Source organism: Dipodomys merriami, unplaced genomic scaffold, assembly GCF_024711535.1.
Source record: "Dipodomys merriami isolate MVZ:Mamm:240054 unplaced genomic scaffold, mDipMer1.0.p SCAF_408, whole genome shotgun sequence".
NCBI lineage: Eukaryota > Metazoa > Chordata > Mammalia > Rodentia > Heteromyidae > Dipodomys > Dipodomys merriami.
Genome location: NW_027205693.1, coordinates 67,831 through 91,058, shown reverse-complemented (window position 1 = coordinate 91,058; position 23,228 = coordinate 67,831). Strand labels below are relative to the sequence as shown.

At 44.6% G+C, this 23,228-nt stretch overlaps 1 protein-coding gene across 3 annotated transcripts in view; it reads left to right on the top strand.

Moving 5' to 3' along the window:
• Positions 1-23,228, top strand: part of LOC138806758 (activating transcription factor 7-interacting protein 1-like) — a 59,855-nt gene that overhangs the window by 4,895 nt on the left and 31,732 nt on the right. Inside the window, exon 1 of one of the 3 annotated variants that reach the window (XM_069992095.1) lies at positions 4,218-5,179. The exons of 1 other annotated variant lie outside the window; for it this stretch is intronic. In XM_069992095.1, the coding sequence (XP_069848196.1) occupies positions 5,163-5,179 (17 nt within the window). In that variant the 5' untranslated portion in view covers positions 4,218-5,162. Of the gene's footprint in view, positions 1-4,217; positions 5,180-12,722; positions 13,036-23,228 lie in introns of those variants that run through there. One more of the 3 variants, XM_069992097.1, reaches the window with a different exon arrangement.

Sequence of the window (23,228 nt, the reverse complement as noted above, 5' to 3'; positions counted from 1 at the left end):
CCCTTCCCTCCTTTCCTTCCTCTCTCCTCCCCTCTCCTCTTCTCTCTTCAAGGACCCTTGTCTTCCAAATTCCTTCTTTGTACCTGAGAGGAGGGGGCTGCATTTCTAGAAAGGGTATGTGAGGTGTACACACACACACACACACACACACACACACACACACACACACACACACACACACACATATATCATGTATGTGTGTTTATGTATGATCTATGAGTAAATTTCATATTTTTATGCTTGGTCGATAGTTTGGCTGGGTATAGAACTCTAACTTGACATCATTTTTCTTGAGAATTTTAAGGGTTCTGCTTCACTCTTTTCTTGTTTCTGTTAGTACTAGTGACAAACCTGCAGTAGTGAGTATTTCTGGCTTCTCACCCTCTGCAGACAGTTGTGGGATCTGTTATTAATGTCCAGTGTTCTGAAACTCATTGCAGCATGCCTTGCTTTGGATCTGTTTATTCCTGTTTGTCGGCATTCATTGGGTTCTTTTGGTCTAATAGCTTGTGCTCTTCAGTTTCAGGAATTTCTTTTTCTTCCTTACCCAGCACTTTACATATTAAGGAAGTTCCGAGCTACATTCCCAGACCCTAAGTTTTCTTTAATTATCTCATCAGCTATGTCTTTCCATTGCCGTTCTGTCATTCCAGCTGCTTGCTTGACTGTTTATTTACTTTCTGTGTGGCTGCTGGGCCTGCCTTTGGCCCTGAGCTCTCCTGTGCTTTTTTCACTCAAGGCTGTTGCTCTTCAGCCAGTCATACCCCCACTTGTGACTTCTTGCAATTGAGTTATTCTCTTGGATTTTTCTTTCCAGGCTGCCTTCAAACCCTGACTCTAAGATCTCAGCCTTCTGAGAAGCTGGCAAGCCTGACTTGTTTTTGGGGTTTTTTTTTTTTGGTTGTTTTTGTTTTTGGTTGTTTTCCATTTGAGATAGAGTCTGTGCAACCAAGCTGGCCCAGAACTGGCATCATTGCAGCCTTGGGTGTCTCAAACTGGGGGTCTTCATACAGTTTTTCCTTTGAGGTATTTTTTCCCCTTTTGGTCATGGGGCTTGAACTCTGCGCCTGGGCGTTGTCCCTCAGCTCTTCTGCTCAAGATGAGCACTCTACCACTTGAACCACAGTGCCACTTGCGGTTTCCTGGTGGTTGTTGGAGATCAGAGTCTCACAGTTTCCTGCCTGGGCTGGCTTTGAACGTGATCCTCAGATCTCAGCCTCCTGAGTAGCTAGGATGACAGGCACCGGCTCCTGGCTCCTTTGAGTTTTTGTCCAGTGTAATCCTCAGGGCCACGTGGCAGCATACTATCACCTGTACTTGTGCTAGCAAGGACATGAAAGAGTGGGGGACCCAGGGGCCTCAGATGTATTTCCCTGCAGTTGTGCTGCTGCATGTGAATGTGATGGGCTGCACGTGTGCACATGCTTGCGCTTACGTGTCTGGAAGCTGGGCTGCCCCATGGGGGATGTCAGTCCTTGCAGTGAGCAGCTTAGGAGCTAGCCTTTGGTGTTTTGGTTTGTAATATAAATCAGATCCATTTTCCATTGTTACCTTTGTGGAATAGAGTCTTCTGGAGATGGCCAAATCAGCACCAGTGACCCTGCTTATTTCCTAGCTTTCCAGCTCTTTCTACCTGTTGTAGTGTACTTTTCTCCAGTGAGAGAGTACTGGCCTAGCATACTGTACAGCCGTGAGTTTGATCCTTACCCCCTCCCCAAACAAGTAAGCAAAAACCCCTTCACTGTGGGGAGTGCAGTGAGATGTGGGGGGAACGGAGTGTTTCCATTCCCACCTTATCACTGTATTTCCCTTCTCTTTCCTTTTACTGTGGACATTGTTGATAAGAATAACTTGTGAAATTCAGGGTCCTACCTAAGTAAATGAAGTGTTGTTTTTTTTTAAATCAAGTACAGTGAAACTTTTTCTTTAGCTTCTTTGGCATTGTCAGTAATTTGCATACTCAATTTCTTTACATATTATGTAAGTACATTTTATATTTACATTATGTACTTTCAATATTTTTATATTATATTAAAAATATAGTTTGCCAGAGTTAATTGTCTTAAAGCATTTTCTGTTTTTCTCATTACTACTTGTGTAAGTCCTGGCACATGACTACATTCTCCAGTCATAAAAGTCAGATACTGTAAAGCTGGGTGCCGGTGGCTCATGCCTGTCATCCTAGCTACTCAGGAGACTGAGATCTGAGGATCGAGGTTTGAGGCCAGCTCAGGCAGGAAAGTCCGTGAGACTCTTATCTCCAATGAACCACTAGAAAACCAGAAGTGGCACTGTGGCTCAAGTGGTAGAGTGCCAGCCTTGAACTGAAGAGATGAGGTACAGGCCCAGAGTTCAAGATTCATGACCAACATGCCCCCCCCCCCCCAAATTAGGTACTGTTAAACTCTTTCCTTTGTATAGCCATTGTAAGAGTGACATGAAAAATAAAATCATGAAACATACTTTTAATTAGGAAGAGATTAAACATGATATAGCTATGGAAATGTTTTTGGAACACTAGAAAATATTTGCAAATATGTATGTTCTTACAAACAAATGAACTGGTTGAAAATGATCCTATCAGAAGTTCCTTGTAAGATAGTCTTTGACTTTGTATAAATAACTGAGCTGTTTTCTACTTGGAAATATTACTAGAACTGAAAAGTAATTTACAAAGTACTGTTCTTAGTTTTCTGTAGACTGCAGATCACTATTCTGTGTACACTGTTCTGTAGATCCTGTACAAACACAAAAAGCTTTTCAGGGTTCTACAGAGGTGTTTTTCCCATATTAGATCTTATTAGATCTAATTAGATCCTGAAAAACGTAGGGTTTTAGGGCAAGACTGAAACTTAATTTAACTTTTTCTTCCTACAAAGTAAATTCGAAGCCGGGAGCTGTTTGCTCCCCTGTGGTCCTAGCGACTAAAGGCTGAGATCCAGAAGGTCACAGTTTGAAACAGTCCAGGCCAGCTCAAAGGTGATTAACAAAAGGCAGGGCTGGAAGCATGGCTCTAGTGGTAGAGTGCCAGCCAAGCTACTGTGAGGACTTTAGTTCAAACCCACAGACAACAACAGAGCATAGATCCTAAAAATAAAGGGCCTTAAAAAAGGCTAAGAATTTCCTAAGATTTTTTTTTGTGTGATTGAAACAAAACACTGAGAATTAATTTTAGTTTATCCTCTGTATAGCACAAGTTTCACATTATAAATAGCAAATGGAGCTGAAATGGAAAGCAAAGATGTGATGTGTGTCCCCATGTGTTTGCTTATATAAGAGGGTCAAGAATAACTTGGGGAGTCGCAATGGAGGTTTGTACCAGAGATCTGGACAGCAGCAACCCCTGCTTGGGCAGATGCAGAGCGGGGACTGCGCAGGTTGAATGCCGAGTAGAACTTCGCAAGGGAATGTGGGTATCTTGGGGATCCACTGAAGGTTAGAGGTGGAGGACTTAGGCTCAAAGTCCTTTCTACCACCACAGGTTGGTGAGAATTGAGGTAGTGTGTAAAGCTGATTCACCAGGTATTCACACCACCCCTTCCCCAATTAAACATTGGGTTCCTGGGGCTTCAGTAATGCCAGTCGCAATCAGTCTTTCCCACAGCATCAACATCATTGGGGTTGGATGAGTTACCATTTTTTTCCTCCCATAGCACTTGCACTTTTCACGTAGCATTGTCTATGTCAAATTTGAATAGAGACCTTTTTATGTATTTGTTTACTTTTTAGATTCTGAACTTCCAAGTACCAGGGTTACAACTTCACATACCATCCACGTGTCCAGTGGTTCTTCATCAGTCTCCCCTTCCGTTAGTCTCCCCTCGCATCTCCTTTCCCCATGAGAACCTTTCAAATATGCGTGATCAAAAATGGTGTTACTGTGGAGAAATTCAAGCGAATGCAACCGAATGACATAACCAAGCCCCCTGTGTTCCAACACTGCGTTGGAATGATGTATCTTCTCACAGTGTGGATCTCCTTTGAGCTGTATTCCTTCAGCCCTTCCATGCCACGACCACTTGTAGTAAATACCTACACTTAATGGCGGGAAGAGGCGACCCAGCACCGCCAGGTTTTAGGGAAGTAGGCCTGGGAAGAGAGCAGGTGCTGGCCAGCAAGTCCCCTGGCCAGTGGGACCTGCAGGCAGGCGGCACCTTTGGGTGCCTTGGCCCTGCCTGGAGGCTGTGCTGCTGCCTAGCCAATGTTGTGGCCAGCCTCAGTTGTCTTGTTAGGGGACTCCTTCCCACTGGCTTACCCATTCTCCTTGAGATGGCTTTCCTCCCCTATTTGCTGTTCCCTGGTACTGACATGGGGGGGCGTGGTCTGTGGAGGGCAGAAAAGGAAATTTGCCCTACTGCCATTCAACCCCTTGGGGATTACTTTTGTGACATTGGCCTACCAAAGAGAAGACATTTGGTGTCTTTCTGAGTAGCTCATCAAAATAAGATTTGCTGCCATCTTAGATCTCAAGAGATGATTGTCAAAATTCCAAAGATTTGATTATAAACTTTAATTATTCTGTTAGATTTGAGCACATAAATTTGGGGGGGAGGGTCTAATTAGCTTTCTGTAATTTGTAATGAACTTGATCAAATGATTGTCAGGATTTAAAGTCATTTAATTTTCCAGAAATAATCAAACTGAGACTCTTTTCATGATAAAAATGTAGTCCAAAAAGTTCAAAAAAAAAAAAAAAAGGAAGAGAAAAGAAAGAAAAAAGGCCTCAGCAGGCTTGACTTCTTTTTTTCTGGACTGCAATGGAGGCTTTCTTCCAGGCGAATTCCCTGATGTTTGCGCTGTGTGATTTGGCTCTATCTCTGTTACTGCTAATATGTGGCGTGGATTTCAAGTGGTTTGGGATCTGGATGTGCTTCCGTCTGAAGTGCAAGTCCGGATTCAAAGGCATTTTGTTGCAAAACTGGCTAGCTGCCTTGTGCTTTTTCTGTGTCCTGAGCAGCTGCATTGTTTGTTGCAGTATATGCATTAGCTGTCATCTGTGTTAGTTTCCTGCAGGCTGACGCGGTGGGAGGGGCTGAAGCTTCCCTGGGCGTTCTGGACTGCACACTGCAGCCATCTTAATGACATTTTTGTGCAGCTGGCCCAAAATGGCTGCTCGCCCAACCTTTGGAGCTGCTTAGGCGTGCCAGTGAGGACCGAGTCACATGCACGGGGACCAGAGGTAAGAGCCAATTACGGCTGATCTTCACCCAGCGCAGCACACACATCTGCGTGTCACTGTGCCTCTTTCGGAAGGTGAACTTGGGATGAGATGTGGGATCGGTTGCTAGAACCTGGGAGCCAGGATGACATATCAGTCCTGGGGTGGCGAGGTCAAAGGTCAAATTCCTGTGCTTTCTCACCATCTTAGGTTCTGTCATTGGCAGAACATGGATTGGGTCATGCCAGTAATGTCTTGTGGCCCTAATTAGCTTACTACTACTTTGAGTTGGGTATTTTAGTTTGTTAATTATTTATAGAAACTGAAACAGTATATTAGCTGAATAGATTTTTTAAAGTAAAATAACCTATAAATAAACATTTTTATAGAAAGATGATTTTTCTGCTTTTTTGGTGAGGCATTGTTTGGAAGCTTTCTAAGAACAATGGTGATTTTCTATATAAATCAATGTTGCAGAGATTTTTGAGAATACAGTTGTGTGTGTGGTGTGTGTATGTGTGTCTTGTTTGTTTGTATCCGTGCATTACTGTCTCCAGTTCTATCTCCTTGTGTTGCTTCTTCATTGTATACTACTCTTACATTTTTAATAGTGCTTTACTTTTTTCTTCAGATTACCTTTTGCCTAAATTGGCATGCAAATAAATATTTAGAAATAAGTTCAAATCTAGGCCTGAAATACCTTTTTACTGTATTTCTAATGCTCTACAGGCCCATAGAACTGGAGACATACTTAGTTGTTTTACTTAGGTGATATTAATTATGTATATTTAGAAGTAAGCAACTCAGTGGTTGTGTAAATTGGCATAATTTTCAAAAATGTTTCGTAGCATTGTTCTGAAGTAGAATCATTTATTGAGATACTGTAATTTGATCTTTACCCAGAAAGGTGAGAGAATGAACTTCATTCTTTCTCACGTAGCATCTCAGATAGCAGCAGAACACTCATACTTTAAGCTGGGCTCACACTGCAATGCTTGTTAAATTATTTTCTAAATGGTGCAATACACTCTTCTATTTTTATCTTCTATCTTTAGTTGGAGATAGGAATATATCCCCAACTAATTAGCCATAGAACAGCAAGTTCTAAACTTATGACCAGAACAACCTAAAAAACAAGTTCTTATATATTAAATTTTTGTGGAGTACCATAACATATAAAAGGGTACATGTGACAGGTTATTGTTGTATATTTATTTTATGTTGTACGTTTATAACACTTGCCATAGATATATTTAATTAAATGAGACAATTAAGCTGTTGTGTTGAGCATAACTATGAAATAAGATTACATAGGATGATTAAAACCTTATTAATGTCCAGATCCAGTTCACTTATTAGTAGACTGATAGCCTTTAAGGCACTATGGAATCCTATTGACTGCATCTGTATCTTTTTTGGTTTTCATGCAAGTGGAGCAGAAGATTTCATACTACTTGACAGGCAACTGCCTTTATGTATTCTTTACATTTTTCTAATACAACAATTATTTTTTTCTAACGTAATGTATTAATGGATTCTCACAATAATTTGGACATTAATTTATATAAATCATTCAGTTTTATGACTTTGCCCCTAAGGGAGAAAAAGAAAAAAAAATCAATTGACAGTGTGCGCGATTGAGTGTGTTAGTTCCTCCAGTGAGGTCATAGGTCATGCTCAGAGGAGGAATGACAGAAAATTGAATGTGTTGTAACCGCAATCACTCATTGTCTTACCTCTTCTGCCTCTGCATGGAGGGAGGGGAGGGAATTATATGTAATCATACACACACACACACACACACACACACAGAGTGTAAGCCCACAACCTGTTTTGATATTTTCTTAATGCTTAACAAAAGCAGATTAAAAAGCCTGGAGCCGGTGGCTCAGGCCTGTAATCCTAGCTACTCAGGAGCCTGAGAGCTGAGGATCATGGTTCAGAGCCAGCCCAGGCAGGAAAGTCTGTGAGACTCTTATCTCTAATAAACTGCTCAGAAAACCAGAAGTGGCGCTGTGGCTCAAGTGGTAGAGCACTCTCTTTGAACTGAAGAGCTCAGGGACGGCACCCAGGCCCGAGTTCAAGCCCCACAACTGACAAAAAGAAAAGAAAAGAAAAGCGCACTAGATAAAATCACTGAGCACTTGATGTTAGCATTGAGAGGAGGATCATGGGAAATTTAGCAGTCCACGTTTCTGCCCTCTGACTGCTGCCAGCAGTATTTACTTCCAAACTTGATTGTCATGTAGACATGGGGTCACTAAAACTTCATAGATACTGAGGGTAATATGTAGAATTCTTTCATTGCATTTTTGCAGTGTTAGCCTAAATGAGGCCTTTCTGAGATTTTGCTTTTAATTTTTAATTTTGTACTTTGGGGTTAGTGCCGGTTTTCTGTGCTGACTTGAAGTTAGCGATTATACCGAGTGTGGTATGAGCAGGATCCGTGAGGATGTGCAGTGTCGCTTGTAGATGGGTCCACATGGGAGTTGAGAAGGGGAAGGAACCCAGCACTGAGCAGCTCATTCCATTTTCTGGTTCTTGTTTCCTCACCTGTGAAATGGAAAAGCCGAGAATCCGTTGGCGTCAGGTTTCTGAACAGCCTTGGAAGATAGTCCACAAATGTGGGACATTCTGGTGTTCCAGTCTACCCGAGCGCTTCCGTTCCTTTCTGCTCAAATGTTGTATGCTTGGCCGAGTTTGAATAGATTGGAGTGTCAGAAGCAAGCAGCGCTCACGCGAATGGAGCTGTTTAATAACGTCCCATGTTCGTGTCCCTCCTCTGTGTCCTTTGCCGAAGTCTTCAGAAAGTTCAGGATGTTGTCATTACAGAATTGGAGGGGTAGGGGAGTGCTTCGGTGCTAATACCGAGTCTTCTAACTGTACCGTGAGGAGAAGGATTTCTCTGGAGAGATGACCTGAGCTCAGTCAGTCTCTGCAGTGAAGTCTTTTCGCTGGCTGCCCTACCTGTGTATCCTTTAGCCACGCTTCCATTTCTCTTGTTCACCCTCTAAACTTGTCAGGTGTTCTGTGTGTGACGGCGTGAACCATTCCTTCAGGAGGCTGGGTGTGCAGCGTGGTAGGAGGTGGGGCCTAGAGGAAGCTAATTGGGTCACCAGGTGCCACATCTAGAAGTTTCTGGGTTCCCAGAGATTGGAGCTACACGGGAGGCGGCTGGCACCTCCTCGGGGTGTGTCTTCCACACGTGCTCTTGTGTCTCACACGCGTGGTGCGTCTGCCTTGGCATGATGGCTGGAGGCTTGTTGGGGGCAAGTGGAAGTGGGGGGGTGGAGAGAGGAAAGCTGGCCTGCTGAAGTGGGTTGTAGGGGTGATCTTCCTGAGGGCCCCTTGCACGCACGCATGCACCCAGACATCATAGTGAGACCACCTTGAATCACTTAACACGCTGACGGTAAAAACCTCCACAGGACACACTGGATCGGAGTGCGAGGCCTGCGCCTGAGATTGAGCACGCACGTGCCGACCAGGTGCTGCCTTCAGCGCGCTTCTCCACCTGCCCTCGCCGGCGTTTGCCCCCTTCGCTGCCCGCCTTACGTGCTGACCCCGCAGACGGTTCCAAGGAGTCCCTGTGCTACTTGCTAGGGGACCTCAGGCGCCCATAACCAGAACAGCTCCTAGCTCAGAAGGAAGTGAGCCACAATGGGATCCCGCCTACTTGATCTGGAGGGGAGACTAGCAGGTGAACTTACACTTTGGTCTTCAGAGGACATGGCACCCTTGACTACCTTCCATTTTGTTCTGATTCTTCCCCTGCTGCCCCTCACTCCCCTCAGAGCCTAGCTATGTAGCACAGGCTGGCCTCAAACCACCATTCTCCCTGCCCTCCCTCAGCTTTGCTCGGGCCAAGATCAGCAGGGAGGCACCCCTGTGTGCTCTGTGTCTGAACGTGTCCCAATGCCGCGTCCCCCATTGCAGTGGGGCTGGTGGACAGGGACAGCGCCACCAGCACAGTGCTGTGCTTGACTAAAACGAGGTGAAAGACAGGCTCATTAGAAACCTATCAAAAGCCCAGCGCCGGTGGCTCACGCCTGTCATCCTAGCTACTCCGGAGAGGCTGAGATCTGAGGATCTCAGCTCAAAGCCAGCCCAAGCAGGAAAGGCCATGAGACTCTGATCTCCAATGAACCACCAGAAAACCAGAGGTGGCGCTGTGGCTCAAGTGGTAGAGCACCAGCCTTGAGCTAAAGAGCTCAGGGACAGCGCTCAGGCCTGACCAACAACAACAAAGAAAAGAAAAGCCATTATAAACTTTAAAAAGTGGTTGAAAATTCTTAGGTCTCCATTTATTGATCAGTATCCGCCATGTTGGCCATGTGCGAAGACCACAGATAGCACATGGAATATGCTAGTTTATCACCTTGATCTCCTTTGTGTCTGAATCCGCATTTTCCAGGGGCTGGGTCCCACAATGCTGTGGTCTGTGTAGCTCCATGGAAGGGGTTGAGTGAGAGGGCTTGGAACACGGGGTGTCTCCCCTCTCCCGCCCCGCTCGGGGTTTTGCTACTCCCCAGTCCTAGAGGAAGAAGTCTTGCTTGTGTCCCTCCCGCTCGTGCTCCTCATGGCTTGCAGCATGTGTTCCCGTGTCCCTTCTGATGGCAGCCAGGTCCACCTGCTAGGAAAGCCCCACCGCGCCCTCGCAGCCGAAGATGAGGGGCCATTGCTGGGATCGCATGGCTGGGTGACTGAGGAATCTCTTGGTGCCATTCCTGTCCGCTGAGTGGGAGCTATGGGAGCTGGATGCGAGAGTCACCGCTCACTCCAGCTGCTCCCAAGGCAGAGGCAGGAAGATCCATGACCAGCCCAGGCAGCTTGTCAAAATCCAGTTGGAGTGGGGATTGATGGGCCGTCCAGTGTGCGCTGCGGACTGGCTCCTGGCAGCCACTCTCGTGACGCCTCCCCGTGTAAGGTCCTGTCCTCCTGTGGTGGGAGCCGCGGGGAGACTGGGCATGCCGGGGGAAGTGGCGCACAGCTGTGTGCAGGGCGAGGCGGTGCGGGCTGGCGGGCTGGGGCCTTCCGCTCAGAGCACCGGGCACTGTTTGGGGCAGGGCTCTGTCCGCGGCCTCCCTTGTGTGCAAGCCTTCAATCCAAGGAGCTCATTTATGTCAGTTGACTCAAGTAATAAAAATAAGTGAGGCTCATTATACTTCTCTTGACACTCTTCAGGTCATTAATTTTCATTGTATTTTATAAAAATTTCTGTATGGATAAGAAGAAGCCCACTCTTTTGCTGCAGTTTGAAGCAGTGAGTCGGGAACACCTCCCATTTTGGGCCCTCGGTAATCAAGATTGTCAGTCTGTTTTGGGGCAGTACTGGGCTTTGAGCTGGATTGGGCTTTCTTAGATTGCTTGCACTGCTGGTGCTCTACCACTTTAACCATGCCTCCAGCCATGCTTTTTGCTTATTGGTTTTGGAGATGAAGCCTTAGGACTTCTCTGCCCAGACTAGAATTGATGTGCCTGCCATCTGCCCCAGCCATCTCTGGTTCTCAGCTCCTCAGGAACTAGTATAACACACACACTCAGCTAGGTTCTAGAGATTTTTAGCTTTTGACTAATTCACATGCTGTTCCCTGATCCGCTTACTTGACTTAAAAAGTAGTACTTGTAGCCCGGTGCTGATGGCTCATGCCTGTAATCCTAGCTACTCAGGAGGCTGAGATCTGAGGATCTCGGTTCAGAGCCAGCCCGGGCAGGAAAGTCCATGAGGCTCTTAACCTCCAATAAACCACCAGAAAACTGGAAGTGGCTCAAGCGGAAGAGCACTTACCTTGAGCTGAAGAGTGCAGGGACAGTGCCCAGGCCCAGAGTTCAAGCCCCACGACTGACCAAAAAAAAAAAAGTAGTACTTGTTATTTCTAATGTATTTTCTGTGGAGCTATAGTTAAAGTCCTTTGATTTTTCATGTACTATTATTATTCAAGATTGGATTTATGTACAAGTAGGAAAAGAAAGACAGGAAATACCTAGACAAGGAACACTGGGAAGGAATGCAATATGTAGATAACTTCCAAGGTCTTTTTTCCAACTCTGAGATTTTCCGATTGGTGTGTGGTGTGAGCTTCACCCTCCCCTGGCCCGGGATGTCCCACTGGCTTGCTTCTGTCTCTGTCACTTCCTTGGCTGCTTGTCCTCCCAGACCTGACAGAGATGGAGAAACCTATCATTTCACGTCAGCCTTTATCTAGTACGTTTATGGTTCCCTACAGGTCACACATCTTCTGTTTGACGCTGATACCCCATCCTGTGACTTCATTATTCCTCATGGGTTTAGAGCCTTCTTTCCTTTACTATGTAATACGGGTCTCTGAAGAATTTTTGTTGTTGTCTCTTTTTGGCACTGGGGATCGAACCCAGGACATGGCAGTTGCCGGGCAGGCGCTTTGCCATCGAGCGACATCCCAACCTGAGGAAGGTTTTCTAAGCTGAAAATAGCTTAAACGATAAAGAAGGCATTTTGGCTTAACCGTTTTATTGGCATCTTAATACTTTGTAGTATCCTTTCAGATGTGATACTAAATGACCTTTTTCCTTACTGGAGGGTGAGACGAAACATAGGTATATGGGAAGAGTGAGGTGGACAGTACAGATTATTTACAATTCAGATCGGCCCAGTAAAAGCGATGTGCTATTGACAGCGTTTTCAAGAGAACGTTTGTGACCTGGTGTGTGTGTGTCTGAGTGTCTGTCTGTCTTCGCACGGAGCACGTGTTCAGAGCACTAATTCAGCGAGCCAGTCGGCTTTTCAGCCCTCATCATAGTGGTCCCGAGTCTGCTCATGTGTGCTTCCGGTAGCAAATCTATTGCACGACATGTGCTACTTAATTGATTCCTTACTAGAATTTGAAAAACACTTGATTGGAATGAGGACAGTTTTGATGCTAGTTAAAATCAGAAGGCATTGCGTTTTAGGTGCTTCTGTTCATCTGTCACCATAAAACGAAGGCCTTGTGGAAAAGAAGTCTTTAGGGATGTAAATTTGTCCACGTGGCGGGGGATGGGGCTTCAGTTATGTAAGAATTAGAAGTTGGCTTCCCCCCCCCTCCCCCTCCAGCACCTGGATTTGAATGGTATTAGCAAATAGCTAGTAGATTCTAGAACCAGTCGCTGCCTGTCAGGAACGAGAGTGAGAGCGAGGGGAGGGTTTATTCCCCGGTTCTCCTCGCTGGTCTGGAAAGCTAGGACGGCTTTATGTAAATGGCTCTCCCGGCGCCAGCTAGCTGTGACTGCTGTCTGGCTGGCCCAGGGCAGCCAGGAAAACGTGTCGTGGATTTTCCATGTGGACTGGGCAAGAATTCAGCCTCTGGAGTGGCTGACACATCCGAGTGGGCGCATTAGAATAACAGTGGGGAGAGCTCTACCACGCCAGTGGACGTGTGCGGAGCGGCTAGCCTGCGAAGCTTCCAGCTCCGCCGGGGCAGATGGTGCCTATTGATGCACTGGGCGGCCGTGGGAGGGGCCCACCGCACGCCGTGGCCGCAGAGCCAGGGGTGGACAGGCCGCGTGGGAGGCCGGGCAGGGATTCTGATTCTAGGCATTTTCACTTGACACAGTCATTGTGAAGATGCACTTGACGTGTCCCGCGCGCCTCCCTGGCATACTCGGGTGACGCGTGGGGCTTTTGTGGTTCATGGGAGTTGCTGCACAAACTCCACCACAGATGTGCAGCATCGCGAGCAATCTGAGTGGGTAGCCAACCCACGGTGCTCCTGGTTTGTTCTTTTTCACGAATATGAATTAAACAAGAAATGGTAGACTCCAGAAGGCTGTCCCAGAAGTCTGCATTAGCTCTAATGTTTGCACAAATGAACTAAGTAGCAGTGGTTGACAGAAGAGGAAGTCCTTTTCTCACTCCACAGGTAAGAAGGAGACTCAGGTCCTTGTTCTTGGGGTCTCTACCCCCCACCCCGCCCCCAGGTCTTACAGCTCTGTCTCAGCATCAGGAAGCTTGGCTGGTTGGTTTCCACTCCTGGCAACGACAGGATTGATGGATGAATAGTGTTAATGTTCAGGGAGATTTGGGGGTGCCATATTTGGATTTGGTCTTTGAAAAAAAAATGTCCTTTTCATGTGTTCAGAATGTCCTCACATGTAAATGGAAATGCAGGGGACTTCATATGTGACTATTACTTGTGAACATGATTTGCTCATACTACATGTAAATCAATTGCAGGTATCTTTTAATTCTAGTCTGTTTCTGTATTTTCAGTTACACTGACACCAACTGGTGTATGCAGAGATGGTGTTTGTAACCTCACTTAACTCTGAAGTTCTAGTGTAAATTCGCTACTTTGAGTTACCATTACAAATCAGACTGCTTACACAAGTGACTAGGCTTACATTAGATAAGATGTATTTATAGAGAGAAATAGAACATTGTTACATCAATATTCATATTAGATAATACATATATAACATGGTTCCACCCATATCCATCCCATATTTAAATGTATCGCAATTTTAACAAACTGAACTTGAGTCTAAAACTAATGAATATTAACTAGCAATCCCATTGCATCTAATATTTTATTTCTTCAGGTTTCCTGAGGATGCATAGCCTTTTGTTATTTTGAATGTCTGAGATATGTATACAGAAAGAACTCCTATTGCAATACAAATAGCTATTAAAGATGTTGGCCATTATAGTAGAGATAGGGAGGCTTATGTGATAAATAAAGAGCTGCAAAAATGCGTGTGCTCTTTTTATCAGGATTTCCAGAGGACCTAAGTCACTGATGGGTAGACTCATTTGGGGACAAGGTGTAGGATGAGGTAAAGAGGTGGGGTTAGCATGCAAGGTGGAAGAGAGGAGGCAGGCGGCTCTCCCCTGTGCCCGCTCTCTACAGAGAAACAATAGGCTCCCCTGCAGCCTGGAGCCCTGGGTCCTCCGCAGCGGTCACTCACCGTGGCTTCAGACGTGGGGGGCAGCGGCCATGGACGGTCATGTGTTGGATGTCAAGCTGTCGCTAGCTCATGGTCTTACACCGTGGGGCCCGTGCTTTTAACATGTACTGTGTCTGTGCACATATACACGTGTGTATGAACATATCCCTCAACATGCAGTGTATCTGTGTATACTCACATGCGTACAAACTTTCAATATGTGTGTCTCTGTGTGTACACTATGCATACACATACTTTAATATGTACTGTGTCTATGTGCATATACACACATGTGCAGGTGCATATACTTTTAACATTGCAGTGTGTCTGTGTGCATACACACATATGTAGTTACAAATATTTTTAATGTGTGATGTGGCTGTGGACATACATACATGTATATGCATATACTTTTAATATATTGTGTCTACACAAATACATATATGTATGCATGCTTACATACAATATAATTTTTAGTGATTTTTCACTATAAAGTAGGTAAACCATATATTTTTGTGTGTCTTTTTATCTTAACAAACAATTTCACTGTGATTGACAAAAAGATGACAAATCAATGTTGATTAATTTTGAAGTCAGTTGGGGAGAAAGACAACGATGCTCAAATGTCTCCTGAACTATTACGCTGCCTGGGAAAAGGTTGGCCTGGGAAGATAATTGAGGCAGATGGAGTTTTTTACATCTTTTTACAGAAAAAGAAGGGAGTTGTTAGATGAAGAGAGTGATTTGGCTGGGTGAAGGCTGGGGGGGGGGGGGGCGTGTCATAGCAAGGGAAGGGGAGGGGGGAGGACGCAGGAATGTGCTGTATAGACAAGCCCCAAAGGAAGCATGAAAGGAAATTACAGAAGACATGGTGGGGGCAGGGGACATGTGAGACTTGGGGAGCTGAGTGTAAACAACCAAAATCCGGATGATAAAAGTGTGAGTTTTGAGTTCTTCTGTTCCTTTTAGGCGGTTGGATGTATTTAGCAAGCAGGGTAGAGTCACACAATGTTTGCAACACAAGGGACGCTCATGGATAAGTAGTTCTAACCTTGCACTGTGTGTGTTAACTAGTTGGGATCACCTGTGATTGCAGTAGGCAGTTCTTTTTTGTGGGCTAGAAGGCAAATCCGACAAAGTTGCCTTTGTCTTGGCTATGCACCTCTGCCTGCCCCATGCTTTTGTCTCTGTGTAGAGCCAAACTTTTCCTTGTTCTAGGCTAAATACCCTGCCTCTCCCCCAGCCAGCTTTCATACAGCACATGGTTCCAGAACATTCTTTAGCACCGTCATCCTCTCCTTTAATCTACAGGGCGATGTTTAGACAAAGACAGTATTCAAGAAATACCTCATCACCCCTTCTAACTATATAGGGTATTATTCTTGGCAGCCATCTTAAGGTGTTCAAGTTTATGCAAATTTACAGCTATTCGCACTGATAACCTTTAATATACTTGAATATTTGAATCAAGAAGATTTCTTTTTTTTTTTTTTTTTTGTATCTGTCTCTTTAGAAAGCAGTGTGTGTGCATCTCCACAGATTGTAATTTCTGCCTGAGTATTTTGAGACCTTGATGGCTTTGTATGTGATTTGAAGTGATGCTCTTTAGGAATATTGTTACATGCCCATTTCTAGTGGTTTGTGCTTTGTTAACAATGAAACATACTTCTTTTTGGGCTGCATTACTTGAGTTGCACTTGGAGTCCTCTTACAGTATGTTGTCTGTCGGCTTCATGTGTATACTTACCATTTTCTTTAGTAGTATTTATGTTTAGCATGTAATTTTTTCCTTCCTAATTTGCAGTTCTTCTGTGATGCTTTGTTATAAGGAATATCTTTTTTTAATAATACCTGATGGATTTTTTTGGTCTTCTTTTTATCATTTTGAAATGGAAGTAATTTTTTTATCCCTGGTTGATTTTACCCTTATTTCTTTATTTCTGTAACTCTAAATGCTAGTTCCCATGTTGTAATATTCTGAGATTTTATTTTAGTTCAGAATATTTTAAAGGTGATGAATCCTCAGTTATTTTAGCCTGCCTATGGGTTTAATTTTTTTTTTTTAGGACATTGCTGATTGCCACATCTGATTTTCCTCATAGAAGCTTTTGTTATTTTTGTACCTGTAATACAGTTTTCGTGTGTTATTCTAAGCCTTTGCTTAGAAGTAGTGTCTTTGTCTATTCTTATCGATTGCTAGTTTGACTGGCAATAGAATTCCAGGGTAAAAATAACTTCCCCTGAGCATGGACCATTGTTTCCTCTAGCATAAGTCTGATCTCATTTAATTCTTATTTCTTCATGATAAGAAAGCTTGAAGTCATTAATATGTTCATATATATTGCTCTCTGAAATCTTACTACAAGATGTCTTAGGTATCAAGAGATTTAATTTTGTTTTACTTTATTGTTTTGATATTCATTGGGCCTTAGTTATTGGAAAATCTGTACATTTTTCAGCCCTGAAAATTTTTTAATTGTTTCTATTTGCTCCCCCCTTCTTCAAACTCATCTTAATTAGCCACTTTTATTAGTGAACCAACATGGAAACCTTGAGTGCCTTTCGATTTCTGTAGCGAAATGACAGCTATCTTTTGTAAAAGCCCTTCTGGGCTTTTAGTAAATTCCCTTATTATGTGCTTGTACTTCCTTAGATATCTAAAACTAAGAACGAGTACCGTGTAGGGTATAAAAATGATGTCCTCTTTCAGGCGTTACCCAGGTATTGAGGAGTCACGGGATGCGAGGGAGATGTGGCTTAGTGTCACGCCTGGCCTTGAACGCGCTCACTGTTCGTGGCTGTCCTGTCTACTGCCAGGCCTGCATCTGCGCCTGCGCGCTGTATGCAGCAGTGATCTGGCTGAGAGTAGCTTTAGAATCTGTTATCATGGAAAAGATGAGAACTCTGGAAGACTGCATGTAATGCCAACTTCAGTAGGTATCTTCCCTACTGCCTTGCTCCTCCCCACCGCCTTGCTCTTCTCATCTCTTCCTGTTCCGCCCCTTCCTCTCTCCTTCGTTCCCCTCCACTCCCACCTCCATCTCTTTCCTTCCCCCTTCTCCCCCTCCTCCTTCCGCTCCTTCCCATCCCCCCTTCTTTTCTCTCTCCTCCTTCCCCTCCCCCCTCTTCCTTTCTCTCTCCTCCTTCCCCTCCCCCCTCTTCCTTTCTCTCTCCTCCTCCCTCCTTTTCCTTCCCTTTCCCTTCATCCTTCTTTTCCCTTTCCCCTCCTCCCTCCTTCCCTTCTCCTTCCCCGCCCTCCTCCTTGTTCCTTCCTCTTTTCCTGTCACCCCTCCCCCCATTCTGGAGGCTCTAGGTTCAGTTAAATATTCTCATGTGGCCGAAAGCCAGCTTTCCAGTAGGCCTGAGCTGAGCATGCTGCTGTTGCTTAGCAACTACTTGTGAAGTCTTGTGGGCTATAACTGAATTATAAATAGGATTATGAGCAGAAGTGCATTGAAATTGAGATTGGAAGGAAAGGCACACTTTTTTTCCCCCCTCTCATTTGAATTTTTTTAATGCACTTTTCAGAAATCTGGCTGAAAAGTATTGAGAGTATTTCCTTATCAAGAAGTCAGGATTCATAAAAGTTTTATCTGTAATTATACATTTGAAAGCCTGGTGGTGATTACTGGGATCAAGTCCTCTGTAATGAAGAAATGGTAATTCATGCAAACTAGAGAACTGCTCTAACATTTGTTGGGCATGCATGTAGAGCTCAGTGTCTCTTCGGTATATGCACAAAAATTCTATGTGCAATAACTTTATATTACAGACTATGTTGTCCATATTTAGGTATTTATTTGCTACTTATTTCTTAGTAGTGAGGTTGGAATTTAGAACCTTCTAGCTCTTAGGCAGGGTGTTTTAAAGCTACAGATAGAACTAGAGACTGGATATATATTACATGTAAATGTAACATTAAAAAATATAAAATGGTATGTTAGGTTTCACAAATTATTATTTAAAATGTGTGGTTCTTGTTTTATATTTTTGTATTAGTTCTGAGGCTAAAACTCACTTGATCCTTTTTTGGCTCACTGCTAGTTTTCTACCACTTGAGCCATGCTCCCAGGCCGAGTGTTGTGTTTGTAAAAGCATAGGGAAACTTTATTTCAAAATCTAGCCATTCTTCTGAAATGAAAAGAACATTTATGAGTAAATCAGTTCCTCACTTAATTTTCCCCGTCCTTGAATTGACCTTTTATTATGTAAAACTAGCTTGCACTCCTGTGGATTGAAGGCCTGGGCTTCTGAGCTTGATTTGAAATGGAAGTAATTCCTTGTATGCTAATTTAAGATACAGGCATTTAGCTTTTTGAAAGTAATATCAGGTATATGAACTCATTTTCATTTTAGAGAACATTGACCAAAGAAAACATTTGAAAGCTTAATTTTCCATTTCACCAAAATGCATTGATAGAAGGTTTGATAAGAAACGGATAGACTTGCCTGGCATTTGTTGTGAGGCTTTGGCTTGATCCTCAGCTTCCTGGAGGGGAAAGGAAAACAGAAAAATAATAAGTGTGTAGAGCATTCGCCTCCCCTCCCTTTCTTTCCCTCCCTCCCCTCCCTTCCCCTCCCCTCCCCTCCCCTCCTTTCTTCCCTTCCCTATAACATCATCTTTCCTTGAACCTTTGTTAGTGGGCTAACCATTGAGTTATAGCCAGAATGGTGAAATACATCTTGGAAAACAGAAGGAGAAATTTTAAGTTCTGTCAGTTTTCATGTTTCTGCACTTCAAGCCTAATCAAAAACCAGAAATAGAAGTGTTTAATGTTTAATTATGACTTGACTCCTGCACTAAGGTAATGCATTTTCCTCACTGGTATTATTTGAACTTGACTGGGAAAATAGTTATCGAATTCCTGTTGTGTATAAAACACAACACTACTGTGTGCTGGGAGAAGTTTCTGTTTAACGAATAAAGGAGAGTGAGGTGCTGGTGGTTTAGGCTTACAATCCTACTCAGGAGGCTGACAGTAGGAGGATGGTTAGAGGTTTGTCTGGGAAGAAAAATTGCAAAAGCAAGACTAGAGGTATAGATCAAGTATCACAAACCCCAGAACTGAAAGAAAAAGAGGCAAATTCCTCTATTATCTAGAGGTCTGCTCTGACAAGGTGTTTAACTTTTGTGTGTTGTTTTTTGTTTTTTTGTTTTGGTTGGTCATGGAGCCTGAACTCTGGGCCTGGGTGCTGTCCCTGAGCTCTTCAGCTCAAGGCTAGTGCTCTACCACTTGAGCCACAGCGCCACTTCCAGCTTTTTCTTCTTATATGGTGCTGAGGAATCGAACCCAGGGCCTCATGCATGCAAGGCAAGCACTCCACCACTGAGCCATCTTCCCAGCCCAACTTTTGTGGTTTTAAAACATGTCAGTTTTTTTTTTTTTTTTTAAAGATTGTGAAGTAGTTGCAGAAAAACGTACTAGAAAAATGCAGTTGTTGAGATCCTGGGGTTTTGAAAGTGCTTTGAATTTATTAGAACTGTGATCCATGTGTTTCATTATTCGCTTGAAAAATACAACCCTTACATGTAGATTTTGTTTGTGCACACATGCGTGCACATACGTGTGAAGAAAAATAGATAATGCCATTGTTACTTAGAAGTGGCCCATTCGTTTAGCTTTTCATTTGTTTTTCTTCAGTGAGCACTTAAGAAGAAAAGAGATCAAATTACTATTTGAGGTGATAAAGTGAGAGGCACATTTCCCCCAAGAAAACAAAGTGTGTTAGCTGTTCCTTGTTCCTGTGTGTTCACACCTGGTCTAGGACGCATACAAAAGTCATACAGTGTCTATTTTTAGGCTGTTGCCAGGCAGACTTCAAATTTCTCCTCTTACGGTTACCGACGTGGGCTTCCTGATTGGCCACGTGGCTCTGCTGCCAGCAGCCAACCACAGTGACTATGCAAATTGTATTTCAGTTTCTGTTTGTGTGAAAGAACTGATAAGATGGCTGCCAGGGCTCCCTTTGGGGTATGTGTATTGTTTTAAAGATGGCTTTCTTCAGGGTGTGGTTAATAAACCATTGTAGATAGCTTTTAAAGGGGGTGTTTTAAGTTTGAAATAGGACGTCACACTAGGCAAGCTTTAGATGGCTGACAAACCTCAGTGTTAGATTTCATCAGTTCGAATGGTGCTAGGCAGTGCTTCTGTTAGGCAAGGCCTGCTGGGCATAGAATATTATACTACCAGGTTACGTTAATTACATTATTTTTATATGAAAACACGCCAGCATGTTAGCTTTTATGTCTATTAAAATGTTCTAGATCACTGCCTTTGCTTTCTAAAAGAATAACTTTTGCACTTCAAGAGTTGTTTATACGTGCTTTGTATGTTCCTACTGGTTCCTTTTTAACTAGTATCTACTATATGCCCAGACTCTATAGTACATGATAATAATGTCAGGATACTTCTGTTTTTGTCCTTTGTGACACCACCTCATTAGCTTATTAGAATGCCAGCATATTTAAGGTGCTTTCTGACATGAAATCATTGACACATAAAATACATAAATCCTACACTGGATACATGAAAAGGTGGGTCCAAGTGTCATGAAATGATCTATCCCCTGGGTATTAGAGTGCATTCATAGTTGTCACCTCTGACGGCGCTGTCCGATGCAGTGAACAGTGACTGGACGCTTAATGGATCAGGGAGTCATGGCTAAGGCGGGACCGAGCCATATGCAACTCCAGAAAGTTCGAGAAACAGACCTCATGTAAAGACACACTTAGCAGCATTACTTACATGTAAGTATTCAGGCTCTTCCATTGCTAGTTCATCGGAGGACGTGTGTCTCGCGTAGGACTTCCTGCTTCTTTGGTAGAAGATGGCCGATTCACGGGTGTGTCCACGCGCTGAGGACGGTGCCGGTCTCATCTCCTCTGTGGCTCTGCTCTTTCGTGTCGGTGTTTCGGGCTTCTCTCTGTTTCCTAAGCTATAAGCACACTGTGGATTGCGTCCCACTTCGGAGCGGGAGTGACACGTGGCTGGTCTGTGTAGGTGAGTACGGCACGGGCGCGTGCCGCCTCTCCCACGAGCACAGCCACCCGAGGCGCCCGGCCCCGCCCCGCCCGGGAGTCCGGAGCCACTGACCCACGAGAAGAGGCTTGGGGAAGAGCAGGTGGGGAACGTGCAGAGCAGCGGTGCTATTTTCTGAAATGCCACGCACGGATCATGGCACTTACCCTTCAGTGAACAGTCCCGTGGTTTCTGTTGCATCCACAGAGCTGTGTAGACATCGCCACGGTCCTTCTCCATTCCTGTGCCCTTTGGGAGCTGCTCCTGGCTCTTCCCCAATCTGCTTCTGGGTCAGTCTTCTCTGCCCTGCTCTGTAGGTGGAATGGTTCCGGGTGAGTCGTGAGGGAGGGAGGGAGGGAGGGAGGGAGGGAGGGAGGGAGGGAGGGAGGGAGGGAGGGAGGGAAGGAAGGAAGGAAGGAAGGAGTCCTTCCGTCGTCTGTCTGGTTGGAACAGGCAGCAGTACTTGGTTCCTTTTCATGGCTGAGTGATACTCCACTGTTTGGATATGCGATGTGCCAAGCATTGGAGTTGTTTTCGGTTTGGCGCCATCGTGAGCGTTGATGGGCAGGTTTTTGCCTGACTCCGCACAGGACATGTTTTTGGTCATTTTGGGTATTGAATTTGGTAAGTTAAATGGAAACTCCACACTTAACAAACTGAGGATTCCCCCCCCCCACACACACACATACTTTTTCCCTCTCCTCCATCCTCTCCTCCTTCTCCCCCCCACCCCCCCACCCCCCCCCACCCCCCACCCCCACCCCCCTCTCTTTCCTTCCAGTGTTAGGTTCTTGTTTTTCCTGAGCATATTATTACCTGCAGCTTCCTTGTGTTGCGCATGTCTGGTTGGCCCAGCGGCTTTTGTTGATCACATGGGCCTTTCTTTCCCTTGGGCGGTCCGCTGACTTCCATCAATTGGCTGTACTCTGAAGGCTTGTTTCTCTTCCATTGACCTAAATACTGATCTTTGTGCTAGTATTGCCATATTGTTTGGATTATTATAGCTTTGTGTAGACAGTTTTGAAAATAGGCAGTGTGAGTCCTCTATGCTTCGTTCTTTGCTTTCTCCCCCTCCCCAAATTGTTTTAGTTATTGTCAGTTTCTTCTGGTAGGACTTTTAGGGTCAGCTTGTCAGTTTCTTCAAAGTAGACAGCTGGGGTTTTGATAGGGAGTTGCTTGGAATCTGTAGCCCAATTTGAAGAGAACTGACAGTATTACATTGTTTTTTTCTTTTTCCTTTTTTCGTTTTCCGGGGATTAAGTCCAGGCCTCGTGTATACTCTTTAATGATCCACTCAAGAAAAATGTGACAAATATATTTAGTGAAGTAATTTCTTAATGCCTGAGGCAGTAAATGTGTGGCCTTGATGAAGGCATGTTAAGGGAGTAACTGCGGCAGCTTCAGGGCATGACTGGCTGTGGACTTTGGTAAGGGGGACATACCTGGCTACCTCGCAAGCTGCTGTGGTTTGATGAGTATTTCCTTGCTCAGGCTGCTGAGCTCCTGTGATCTCCAGGGTATGTGAGTGCTGGCGTGCAGGCGTGGGCCCCTTCCTGCCTCCTCCGTGTATCTGCATTCATGGAATAGAAGCTTAGAGAAGGGGTTTCTGAGGGGCGTCCACCCCAGCACCGAGGGCCGCAGTGAGCCATGGTTTTCATGGAACCAGAATCTCAAGAGCGGGACTGCTCCCGCTCGCTTCAGGAGCTGCTGCTGCTAAAGAAAACACCATTTCCTTGTTAGATACGCAAAACGTCTTTGGTTGAAGATTCTCTGTTCCACATCTTCATACTCAAGCTAATACCGGGATGCAGATGACGAGCAGTGCGAATATTTATAGATGTGGCAAGATGTCAGTCAATAGGAAACAGACTTCTCCATCTTAAAAAAGAAAAAAAGATTGCTGGATGCCGGTGGCTCACGCCTGTCATCCTAACTTCTCAGGAGGCTGAAATCTGAGGATCATGGCTTGAAACCAGCCTGGGTAGGAAAGGCCATGTGACTCTCATTTCCAATGAACCACCAGAAAACTGCAACTGTGGCTCAGTTGGTAGAGGGCCAGCCTTGAGCGCAGAGGCTCAAGGATAGCACCCAGGCCCTGAGCTCAAGCCCCACAACTGACAAAAACAAATAAATAAAAATAAATAAAGGTG